At 54.5% G+C, this 12,164-nt stretch overlaps 1 protein-coding gene across 6 annotated transcripts in view; it reads right to left on the bottom strand.

Annotated features, from left to right (window-relative positions):
* NFIX (nuclear factor I X) overlaps nt 1-12,164 on the bottom strand; it is a 96,324-nt gene that overhangs the window by 1,530 nt on the left and 82,630 nt on the right. For 4 of the 6 annotated variants that reach the window (XM_081286941.1, XM_081286942.1, XM_081286940.1 and 1 more), the window contains 3 exons: nt 10,406-10,581; nt 5,317-5,464; nt 3,114-3,205 (listed from right to left, as the gene is read on the bottom strand). In XM_081286941.1, coding sequence (XP_081143067.1) covers nt 3,114-3,205; nt 5,317-5,464; nt 10,406-10,581 — 416 coding nt within the window. The remainder of the gene's footprint in view (nt 1-3,113; nt 3,206-5,316; nt 5,465-10,405; nt 10,582-12,164) is intronic. The other 2 variants (XM_081286944.1, XM_081286945.1) reach the window with 1 other exon arrangement.

Below are 12,164 nucleotides of genomic sequence, written 5' to 3'. Positions count from 1 at the left end.
AAATTTTCCAATATTTACTTTATTATTCCAATATTGGTTAGCTTATGGTCTACAGGCCAGATCCACGACTCAAGTTCTGGTTGGGACCACATGATGTTATTCACTGTGATATGGGACACTGAGTGTGAGAATTAGAAAGGGATTCAGAGAAGCCAGGTGCACTGACACATGCCTGTAGTCCAATACTCAGGAGGCTGAGGCAGAGGATCACTTTAGTCCAGGAGTTGGAGACCAACCGGGGAAACATAGTAAGATCCCTCTTAAGAAAAACAAAAGCAGTGGGGGATAGGGTTCAGAGATTCTCTGGAACTTTTTGTGACAACAGAAATTCTATCTGTGCTGTCCAATGCAGTAGCACAAATGGTTTCTCAGCACAAGCAATATGGATTCTGTGACTATATATTCTTTAGTTAATTCATTTAAATGTTCACAGCCACATGTGGCCAGTGGCCACCACAGTGGATGGGTATCTGTGGTATCTATAAATGTGGGATCTGGGATCACCACAGTGACCAGGCACTGCTGGCTGGCAGAGATGAACCGCCTGCCACATACAGGAAGATATGCACATAGGAGACCTGTCCTCCCTCTGTGCATTCCCCGAGCACCTGCCCCAAGTCTGACCTGTCAAATGAGTAAAAACCAAGCAGAGGCTCAGGGGGTCTGATGAAGATGAGGCAGAAACCCAGGTCTGAAGCACCCCAGAGTGAGCAGAAGAGAGCCAGGGCAGCAGCTAGCTCTTGGGCTTCCCATCCCGCGCCCTTCGCCCTGGCAGTCTATGGGACCCCTCTTCATAAGGAATGACTATGCAGGACTCTTGTAAGACTGTTCCCAAGTTGGGGGCAGCCAGCTCCGGAGCCATCTATCCTTCAACATGGACAGGGAGGGCTCTAGCTGCCCTGTCTGTTAGCAGATCATTCCAAGGCCCCAAGCTGGCCCCTTTGGGGTTTCATGAGCTTCACAGCAGGGGGCTCAACAACCAAATCTCAGGTTGGGGGCCCTCCTCAGAGGAGGAAGACTCGGATTCCAGTCCTGGAGCTGGGGACAAAGGCAGTTCCAAGGGAGCTCCCTGGCACCTCCCCACAGGTCCCGAGAATAGAAGATCTGCTGCCAAGCACGGAGTGGCTTTTCTGCTCACCCTCCCTGCTTCCTGAGCCAAGTCCAAAACTGATTAAAACTAAGTAAAAAGCGCTGCCCAGGGAATGACAAAATTGCTAAAATTCTCTTTTCTTCCCTCATTCTATTGTTCTCTCTCCATCTGGTGCTCCAGGGATCAGCAAAAGTCACTCGTTACTGTGGAAACCACTTCTGACTGTACCCCCTGTGCCCACTGCAGCCGCCCGCCTGCCCCAGGCCCGGGGACTCCTGCTCAGCAGCATGTCCTGCTCTGGCTTCCCCACTGCCCCCTCGACACACCTGCCTGCTCAGGCGCCCTAGACTCCGGCAGAGAATTCCTTCCCCGAATGCCCAGAGCCCAAGATGGGAACATGGGAGAAGAGAAGTTATTTACCAGACTTGCCTCAAACTCTGCCTTGGCCCCAAAACGTCCAAGCAAAGACAGCAGAGAAAGTGAAGAAGGAGGCGAGAGGGGTTGACTGAACAGGGAGGGCTCTGGCAGTGGTCAAGCACGCGCACTGCAGAGCTGCAGGCGGCCAGGGGTACGGCAAGAGGGAGGGAGTAAGTGAGCCCTGCCCTTGGTGCCAGCCCAGAGCCCAGAGGGGAGGCCCGCCTGCTGTCCCTTCCTCTGGCACCCCCTCCCGCCCTCTGCCAGCAGGGCTTTCTCGGCCTCCCTGGCACAGAGCAGAGGGGGCTGGCTCCAGCCCCTGCTCGGAGCCATTGTTTTTCTTCTCAACACCCCCAAGTTCAAGTTCATCTGGGTGTTACATCATGTCTGGTTGCTCCTGGAAACCAGACGGGTCAGACGTGACTCTGGGGAAAGGGGGTGGGAAGCTGGAGGGGGTTGAAGTTCCCTTCCCCTCCCCTCCTTGCCACTAGGGAGCTCTGAAGTTTGAAGTTTGACAAAGTTTTTTGGCTTTTTTTTTTTTTTTTTTGGAAGGAAAGGAAAAGAAAGAAAGCCCTCAAGCCACACACACAAAACTTCCATCTACTAACTTTCTCTGGATGGGGGCCTCAGAGCAGAGGCGGAACAGGAACCAACAGAGGTAGCTCTGGGGCTCTGGGCAAAGGTGGGTTTCCCAGGGCCAAGAAAGTCCACAAGGAGGTGTTCTTGTAAAATGTGCAAAAAAAAAAAAAAAAAAAAAAGACATTTGCACACTCTTTTCTGAAACCCTGCCCTGTGAAAGCCATGGGCCCTCAACAGCTGGTGTGCCCTGCTCCTGAGGTGGGTCCTTCCTAGCTCCCAGGGCCCTGGGTTCTGCTGACTATTCTCAACCTCTTTGGGGACAGGTACACAGGGGACACCCACATGTATGTGCAAGGCCAAGTCCAGGGGCTTCCAGCTAGAGGGGCTGAGGATGGGCTTATCCCTTTAAGAGAAGTAGGGATGGTGTCAGCAGAAGAGGGGAGTGGGGACTGGGGGCTCCCGCAGTCTGGCTACCCCTAACAGGACCCATTGGGACTTGGGGGAGGGGCTTCCAGGGCAGCAGCCAGTCCTGCCCTGCCCTTGGTGCCAGAGTCTCTGGGCACTCAGCCCACCAGGCCCACTCTGTCCCTCCTCCACCATTGCCCAGCCCACCCAAAGCCAGGGAAAAGGGGAGGGCGGGGTGGGGGGTGCATGGGGCAGGACTTCCAGCCAGTGTTGGGAGGGAGGGGCAGTGGGAGGGCAGTGAAGCAGACTCCGTCCCTGTTCCTGACAGGGTGCCTCGGGCTTCCATCTTTGCTTCCACCAGGCCTGGCCCAAAGCGCCTGGAGCCTTGGGTCCTTGGCCGCCTTCCCCAGGGCCAGGGCTGTCAGAGCTAATTATCCAATTAGCTGATTAGCCAGGGAGCCTGGGGGCTGCCTGGGGCGGCAGGCTCAGCTGGGCATGCAAAAGTCTGGGTCCTGAAGCTCCGCCTGCTCCCTGATTAGCTATAAAGACCCCAGCCTCTTCCCTCACATCAAGGTGTCCCCAACCCTGTCTGTCCATCTGCGTCTGCTTACAGGTGGTCTCCTACCTGAGACTGCTGTGGGATGTTCAGAAAGTTGCCGTCCCGGGGTCCGATGCTGACAAACCGGTTGGCAGAGGAGGCGCCTGTCGCTGCGAATGCTGTGGGAGCAGGGAGAGAGGGAGAGACCCCGTCAGGCCTTGGGCCACCTGGGTACTGCCCTTCGGGACTGCTGAGAGGGAGAGACTGGGTTAGACTGTGCTGTGCTGCCAAATTTAGGCTGGGCCAAGGGCTCCTGTGCTAAAGACCAGGCTCCAAGCCTGCCCCTCCTCCACACGAGGGGCCCCTCATCCTCTCCCCGACCAGAAGCACACACCCCACCCTCCCCCAGCCCTGGCAGCCTCAATCAGGCAGCCTCTTTCAGGGCCCAGGGTAAGGAAGGAGCCCTGGAGGCTGTAGCTGAGGTCTCTTGGACCCAGTTCTGTCCCCTACTGAGATACTGGACAGGGTTAGGGACAACCTGGTCCTTAATGTGCCCTCAGTGGGTATCCTGGCTTTCCTACTTGAAGAGAGGGTCCAAAGAAGGGTGGCAGCTTTGGTGGCCTGCCTCCACCCTGCGTGGGGAAAGTGTTCTCAGGCCACATTTCAGGCCATGTCAAGTGCACCCTGGGCAGTCCTAAGGAGTGGGTAGGTGATGTGGGGAACTCCAAGGGGACCCAACAAAGGACTGAGCCAGGAAGGATGGGGTCAGAGAAGGACGTAGGAGCTGATCTCTCAGCTTCGGCCTGGGGCGGCAAAGCCTGTGCCTTTCTTCTCTGATCAATGCACCTGGCCCAAAGGGTTCACGGTCCCAAAGCCTGAAATGGGCCAAGGCTACAGAGGAAGAGGAGGCCGGAGTGCCTGGCAGAGCCCCAAAGCTCAGTCACCTAGGGACAGCTGTCCTGCAGCCCAAGGTGGCAAATGAACGGAACACCCCTGAGTTCTTCTTGGGTTATCTGGCTAGAGCCCTACAGGAGGGAACAGGCCTTGCACTCCCAGGAGGGAAGATGTCCCCAGAGGGGAAAAAGAGTGTCACCGGTTGCCCATCCCCTGCCCTACACCAGTTATACTCAGGGACTCCATGCTCACCAGGTTCTGTCCACCTCTCTTCAGAAGTGCCCCCCAACCTGTGGCCTGAACTCCCTTCTCCAACCCTGCCCACTTCAGATGACCATGGTCATGACTTCGTGTCTTATGGTAGATGCAGATGAGAAGATGGCATGAGAAGGATGGGGGGGAAGAACTCAAACCGAGAGAAAGGAGGAGAAACAGGGCCAACAGACAGCATTGAGATGGGCCACCTGCCCACCACTGCAGTACCCTGGCCTATGGCCTGCAAGCCACAGGGCCCTGCCCACCCTCGGCCACCCTGCCCACAGACAGCGCACAGCCCACCCTCCATCTTTCCTGTCCTTCACGTCGGGTCTACCTGGGGCCTCTTGACTCAGATTTTTTCTTTTCTTCCTTTTGATAAAATTTGTCACCAGTTTTAAAGAAAAGAGAAAAAAAAGGGGGGGGAGAAAGAGAGAGAGATGAAGTAGCAGAGGCCCAGAGCCCTCCCTTGTCCTTGGAACATCAACCTAGGAAAGGAATTAAGGGATTGAGGGGAAGGAAGGGGAAAGGATGGGAGGAGGAGGAAAAAAAAAAAAGAGGAACAACGAGAAACCAAATGTGAGACTGAGGGTGGGGGGTCAGGGGCTGGCCTCCTGCATCTTTAGAGGCCCAAGAGCCAGGAAGGGAGGTAAGGGAGGTAAGGCAAAAAGGGGATGGTGGTGGCGTCGCCTTGTGGTCACATTTAATTTTCTTGGTGTGTGTGTAGGAACAACGAAACAACAAAAAATTGAAAAACAAAAACAAAAAAACAAAAAACAAAAAAACAGCAATCAGGCATGAAGATGGCATGGCTGGGCCTCCCCGCCCCCTCCCACCCGCGCCAGCACCCTTGGCCTGGCACCCCACTGTGCTGTCCCTCCCGCCCCCCCAGGGGGGCCTGGGCCAGGGGCCCCAGCTGGGAGCAGCAGGCAGGGGGCTCATGGGGTGCTGGCTGGCGCGACAGAGGCCCGGGAGGCTGTGGCTGGGGGCTCGGCTCTGCTCTTGTCCGGGCAGGTGGCTCCGTGGCGCTCTGGGCTGGGGGCTTTGGCATGGGTGTGGGGCTGTTCTCTTTTGCAGTGCAGACTGTTTGGATGGGCCGGGGACGCTGGGCGTTGTGGTTTCAGTTTCATCGTCCACTTACAAGGTGATGGAGGAGTCAAGGCGGCGCCGTCTGGGGCAGTGCTGGTGGATTTGGAATCAGGCATAGGAAGGGGCACAGGTCTGGCCACTGGAGGCGGCGGCGGTAGCAAAAATGACCCCGGGACTTTGCCCTGGCCGCTACCGTTGGGCTGCGAACAACATAAATAGAGTGACGCATGAAGGCACATCACACACAGACACACGCTCCCCTGCGCGGCCGCACCAGCTCGCTCCGGAGAGCCGGCGCTCCCGGTGGAAGATGCAGGATTGGGAAGGTCCTCTCATCCGGGGCACAGGATGGGTAAGGGTGTAAGGCCTCTATTTGGTCTCTCGGGTGTTTCTCTCTCTCTCTCTCTCTTTTTTTTTTTTTCAGTCCTCTTTTGAAGTTGTGGGAGAAAGGAAGGGGGTCGTCCGACAGGTGATTTGTTATTTCTTAAGGAAAATGTTTTAGGTACAAAAAAAAGTGCCACCTAGCAATGCGTGCAACTGTACTCAGCGTTCTCACACTCCTGAAGACCTTCTCCCACGGCAGGAAAGACGAGCCAGCTCACCCCCACCATCCCCCAAAGGCACATGCGGGCCTCCCTCCAGGGCCCGGCCGGCCGGGCTGACCAGCCAAGGACTGCAGGCCCGTCCAGCATCCATTCTTGGCACAGCCTCAGGAGGACGCCGGCAGGGAGGAGCTCACTCTGGGCCCCGGCAGCCAGTGTCCTCAGCGCCTGTGGACAGTGGGGTGCTGGCCTTTTCTCTAAAGAACAGCCAGGGAGGAAAACGCGCTGCTGCCAGCTCCAGTTTCCGTGAGGTTCTTCAAGAGTGCTTCCCTGGACGACGCCCTCAGGAGCCAGGGAGGTCAGGCCACCAGGTTCCACTCCTTGTCCTTTATGCCCTCTTTGGCCTCAAACTTGAGTTTCCTCCTCCAGGCCCTGTGCCTGGCCTTTCGTGGGTCAGCCTTCTGGCTTCAGAGAAGGGAGTTGCCAAAGGCTCCCTTGCCTCTTTCCTGGAGCCTCCTGCTACTCTGGGCAGCACCCTCAATGCCCACCTACAGCCCAGACATGGGGAGGCCCAGCCCCAGCTCTTTGTCCTATCCTATGGGGCAAAGCTCTGCCCTTCTGATCACCCAGCTATGAGACCCATGGGGGGTCCCTGTGCTCCTCCTCCTATCAGTGGACAAACTCTGTGAAGTCCACCCACCCAGTGCTTGCAGTCAGCCCGTCATTCTGTCCTCATTCATTTCACCAAGACAGTGATAGTGACACTCCAGGGGTGCCCCTCTGCAACAGTGTGTCCGTCAGCTCTGTGCCCTTGGTGCTCAGGCCTAGACCAGGCACTTTACTTCAAGTCCTGCTCAGAGAACACTTCCTCTCGGCGGGACCAGCTAGATTCCTGAATCACATTCCTTGCTCTCTGTCCTGTTCTTCCAGGACACCCTGGACCTCCGAGTGGTGCCTTTAGATGGCAGAAATGGGCAGTACTGAGTCGCACTGACCAAGAGATATTGCCTGCTGTCCTGCTACAGTTTAAAATCACAGAACTCACAGCTGACCTGTGCAGGCCTCACTCCGCTCAACTTTAGCTTCTAGCCCTTTGTCCTCTATCCCTAATGACCAGCACTTAAGTCTGACATATTATCCCTCTAAATTGTTCCCTCAACTATTCTTGCTTCTCTGAGGGTGACAATTTTCAGAGGCCTTGGACAAAGCATGCAGTGGCTTCTGGTCCCTGTCTGTGTCAGGCTGGAGACCCTTTGTGCTAGGTGTCTTTTGGAAAGGGCAGGGATTTCCAGTTCTGCAGGGGTGACACCCAGATCCAAATAGCACTGCCTCTCCTCATTTCCATGGCCAACCTGGTTCCTATCTCATTCTTCCATCAAGACAAAAAATAGAATAGTCCTGAATCCTCCTCACTCTTTCTCTCTGGGCATCCTGAACTCATGCTCCCAGGAGCTGAGACACAAGCTTTCCAGGCAGCACTTGTTGCCCTAGGGAGGCCTCTGCCTCCTTCCTGCCTTCAGAGCCTGTCTCCCCTAGGAGTATCTAAGCTGCTAATCTCACTGGCTACAGTGGAGCATGCATGTAATCCCAGAGACTCTGGAGGCTGAGACAGGAGGACCATAAATTCAAGGGAAGTCTCAGCAAATCAGAGAGGCCCTAAACAACTTAGCGAGATGCTGTCTCAAAATAAAAAAATAAAAAGGCTGGGGATGTAGCTCAGTGGTGAAGCATCTGGGTTCAATCCCCAGTACCAAAAAATAAAAAAGTAAATTAAACCACTAATTCTATCCGATAGGGCTAGTCCTGGCTCGGTCTGATAAGGCATTACAGTTTGTGATGTACAACATTCTGTTTCTAGAAGTAACTTTCAACCAGGCTGGGAGGTTAGCTGCGGCTGGAGTGTAAATCAAGGTTTTACATATCTCAAGTTCCTGTGACTCTGCGGTACCTCACAGAGTCACAACCTCACCTGAGAGCTGGTATGGCTCCTCACTTTGGTCTTACAGTTAAAGATGCGGGCCTGGCCATCCCAGCGTGGGCAAACAAGGCTGAGCCACAGCCAGTCTTCCTGCCTCTCAGAATCATGCCTTCCCAATGGGTCTGTGACTTTCCCATTCACTTGACCACCTCTTCTCCCTCCCCAAAACACAACTCCTCAAGCATCTTCTTTCTGTCCTTCTCCTAGTGGTGTCTCCACTTGCCCTTGGCTACTTTTGATTTGGTTCTTTGAAACCAGTGTGTGGCCAAGGTGTGGTACCACATGCCTGTGATTCTAGCTACTTGGAAGCTGGGGGCAGGAGGATTGCAAGTTTGAGGCCAGGCTGGGCAACTTAGCAAGAACCTGTCTCAAAAAAATAAATAAAAAAGGCTGCAGATATAGCTCAGTAATAGAACATCCTTGGGTTCAGTCCTCAATCCCCTCAAAAAAAATTTTTTTAATGAAATCAGTGCATGCCTTACCCTGGGGTCCAAGGACAAGCTATCAGGGTGCCTGGGAATCCTCCTGCAATTGTTTATAAAGTTTCTCCATATATTTTCCTGCAAAGTTGGTCAATAACTTCAGATTCTTGAGGAGGTTAGAAAGTTTCTTCTCTAGGCTCTAGATCACTGATTTCAAAGTGGATCTCCTGGCCAGCAACACCAGCATTACCTGGGAACTTGGGGGAAAATGCAGCTTCTTAGGCCCTCCCCCAACCCCACTGAAACAGAAGCTCTGGGGCTGAGGGCCTGTGAACTCCTCTTGTGCACACTAAGTCTGAGAACTACAGCAAGTTCAGCTGGCCTTTGGCTCTCTGCAGCTACATCAGACTCCTCCATAGCATGCTGGTGACTCTGGGCTCTCATCTCCTCTCTGAACCTGGGGATGGCCCTCTGGAGCAGGCTCCCCACAGATCCCCCTCCTCTCTCTTCAGATGACAGACTACAAGAGGAAACCCAGAGAGGCTGCTCCCCAGTCTGGCTATACTCTGCTTCATCAGGGTGCCTGTTCGCAAACCTGCCTGCAGGTTTTCTCTGAAGCAAAAGAAGAAAACCTTCTTAAGCAAAGTGAGATCTCAATCTTGAAAAGTCAAGTGAGAAGCTCAAGACCCAGCCCTCAGTCTCTAGGTCTACTCCATTTTTACTCCAAGCCCTGGCTGCCTAGGTGAAAAGGCAAGCAAGGCAGCATTCCTGGCCTCTCAGTTCTACGTTCCTGACATCAGGCCTTTTGGGAACCAGGGCACAGGCTAGTGGCTCCCCATCAACACTGCCACATCTCTGAAGGAACTACAGCAGTTGCCAAAGGTCAGGTCTATTCTTCTATGCCCCCGAAAGCAGAACAACGCTTGTCCTGAGAGGAGGGCAAGGCTACCAGTGTCCTGAGGAGCTGCAGTCAGCCAGGGAAGCCCTCACAGGGCAAAGGGGGAAAGGAGATAAGGAGGAAAGAGAAAGGAAAGCAAGAGGGAGGGAAGAGATGGACAGAGAGCCCGGAGGCCGCGGCTCCAGGAGGCCCATCTCTAATCACATACCAGCGCACAGCAAATGCCCACTCTACGCAGAGTGCACCAAGACAGCACCAGCCGAATGGAGGACGCTGGCCACTCTCGCTGGGCTGCCTCTGGCCACAGCCCTGGAGCTTCCCCGACACCAATGTGACACACACCTCTCACAGCAGGAATCCAGGCTGCCACAGCCAGCTGAGAGGGCTGGGGCTGTTCACAGCACAGCCTGCTGCCTGGGCTACAGAACCTTCCCAGAGGTCTAGAGACAATGTGTCCCAACCCAGAGTGACCCCCGAGGAACTGAGCGTCCCACCTGGGGTCATCTCTGGCCTACCACCTAGGATAATCCCTTTGCTGAGCTGTCCCCTTTTTTCTGCTCCTGCATAATCGGGCCCTGAGGCTCTTGGGGATCTCCTCTGTCCCCAGGGCTGAGAAGAGCTTCACCGTAAAACCAGAATGGTCCTGGGAACCCCTTAAGAGTCCTGCTGACAGGAGAATCCATGGCAGCTCCGTGGACTGGGGCCTCCCTTCACACAGAGGTGCTCATCTGGGCATGGCCTTGCTGCCCACACAGCTCACTGAAATCCGGAGACATTTTGGATTGACACAATTGGGGAGCAGAAAGGAACTCCTGGCATCTGGCAGGTAGAGGCAAGGGATGTTACTCAGTATCCTACAATGCCCAGGGCAGCCTCACACCACAGAGAACAAACAGCTGCAAATGTCAACAGCCATGCCAAACTCTTGCCTGGAACCTTGTCAAATCCTTGCATCTCTGAGGTGTAAGAGGGGCACTGGGAGGTGGGGGGCTCAAGCCCTGGATGGAGAGATCACAGGTTCACTTCTGCTGAGGAAATAAGGCCCACAGGGAGGGCAAGGAGCCCAGGCAGGATGGGCCCAGACGTTGATGCCCTCCACCTTTCCAGACCTTGATGGATAGGCCCTGACATAACGCTTGGACACTCAACCCCAGACCCAGAAAAATCAAGGTGTGTGTAAGACTGCCTCCCTGTTGCTCCAGCCCCAAGTGGGCCCTCTCCTTGTAAGCCCTGAGACAGACAGACAGACAGAGGTGCAGAGATGAGGCTGCCGCAGGGCTCCTGGGGCCCTCTGGACTCACCTGTCCTGTGGCCTGGCCTGAACCATCCGAGCACACAAACTGCACAAACTCCTTCAGCGAGTCCTGCCCATGGTGGTGGTGGTAGCGGATGGTCGGGTGTGTGAAGTATGGGCTCGACTGCTGGATGATGGACGTGGAGGGGAAGTGCAGGGCTGACGCTGTGGCCCGGGGGCTCCCTGCGTACACATGGGCAAGGAGAAGGAAAAGGCATCAGGGCTGAGGAGGCAGCATTGGGGGCATGGCAGAGGGGAGCTGGTGATCCCAGGGCTGAGGAGGTTAAGGAAGAGGGAGAATGGGGAGGGAGGAGGGCGAGGCAGGACAGCTACTTGACAGGCACCAAAAGAGCTGTCATCCAGGTCAGTGACATTTAATGTGTCCTAAAACTAAAGATAAGCATGTGTGAGGCCCTGGATTTGATCCCCAGCACCACAAAAATAAAACCAGAAAACCCCCCAAAATACCCAGATAATAATCAAATTAGTAGGCTCGGGCCTGAGGGCCAGCCACTTGTTTTTATAGGCAAAAGGTAGGCTGGGGTCTTGGCTCAGTACACTTCAAACCCCGGGTTCAATTTCCAGTACTGAAGAAAAAAGAAAAAAAAAGAAATGAAAACTTTTAAAAAATTAGAAATGTGATTGGAACTAGGCTGGGTATTACAACAAGGAGACAGGTGAAGCAGGGTCCTGCTCAGACAGAGATCCTGTCTCTGTATAAAATTGTTTAGCTTGTTATTTGCTTATCGTATGCTTTTTTTTTCTTTTTCCCTTCAGTGCTGAGGATTGAACCCAGGGCTTCACACATGCTAGGCAAGCACTCTAACACTGAGCTACAACCCCAGCCCTTTTTATTTTAGTTTGAGACAGGATTACACTAAATTGCTGAGGCTGGCCTCAAATTTGCAATCCTCCCATCTCCACCCACCATGTAGCTGGGATTACAGGTTAAGTGCCACCCTAGCCAGCTTATCATATGTCTTCTTGTAATAGTTTTTTTGTTTTTTTATTTTTTAAATAATGCATTAAAATATTACCTATCTTGATGACTGTGTTTTTGGCACCCTCTGACATTCTATGCTGAAGATAAACAACTGGTTTTCCTGGGGTACAGGCCCTGTGGGAAGCCTGGGTGAGGGACTATGTGGGCAGATAGCTACCAGGCTCTAGATAAAGACCTGCCCCATGCTGGTGCCGGAAAGGCACTGGACACACACACTCACACCTCCTGAGTGCAACGTGGGATGCTCCCACCCCCAGCACAGGCTGCCTTCACGTGCTCAGCCCCATGGCCCTCGCACGTGTGCCCTTGCACACACAGTCCCCCCCGGCACAGGCCTCCTCTCCTGACGGGCCCTCCCTCTCCGGTCTGTTTCCAATCAGCTGCTCTAGCTGGTTTCATTAGGAGGCTAAGGAAACTTGGCTTCTCTCTGGAGTTCATAAAAACTGACTCAGAGCAGAGTGGGGCCTGATGCCCTCCTGCTGCCTGGGATCCCTGCCCCCACCTTGCGGCCACCACACCCTGCCCCAGCACCCGCTGCCTCTGGGCTCCCAGCCAGGAGGCCCTGAGGAGGAAGCCAAAAGGTAAAACTCCCTGTTCTGTGTCCTGCAGCAAAGAAGCCCGCTAGAGAGACAGTGGACAGATGTAGGCCTGTGCCCAGGCCTCATGCTACCAGGTGGGTACCAGGCAGGGACGAAAAAAGCAAGGGAGTGAAGGGGCTCCCCAAGTGACACCCCCAACCTCCTGCCTGCTCCCACTCCTCACA

The sequence above is a fragment of the Spermophilus citellus genome (assembly GCF_964194105.1).
Source record: "Spermophilus citellus genome assembly, chromosome: 3".
Classification (NCBI taxonomy): Eukaryota; Metazoa; Chordata; class Mammalia; order Rodentia; family Sciuridae; genus Spermophilus; species Spermophilus citellus.
Note: the sequence above shows the minus strand (reverse complement) of the source record. Positions and strands in the feature narration are given on the sequence as shown.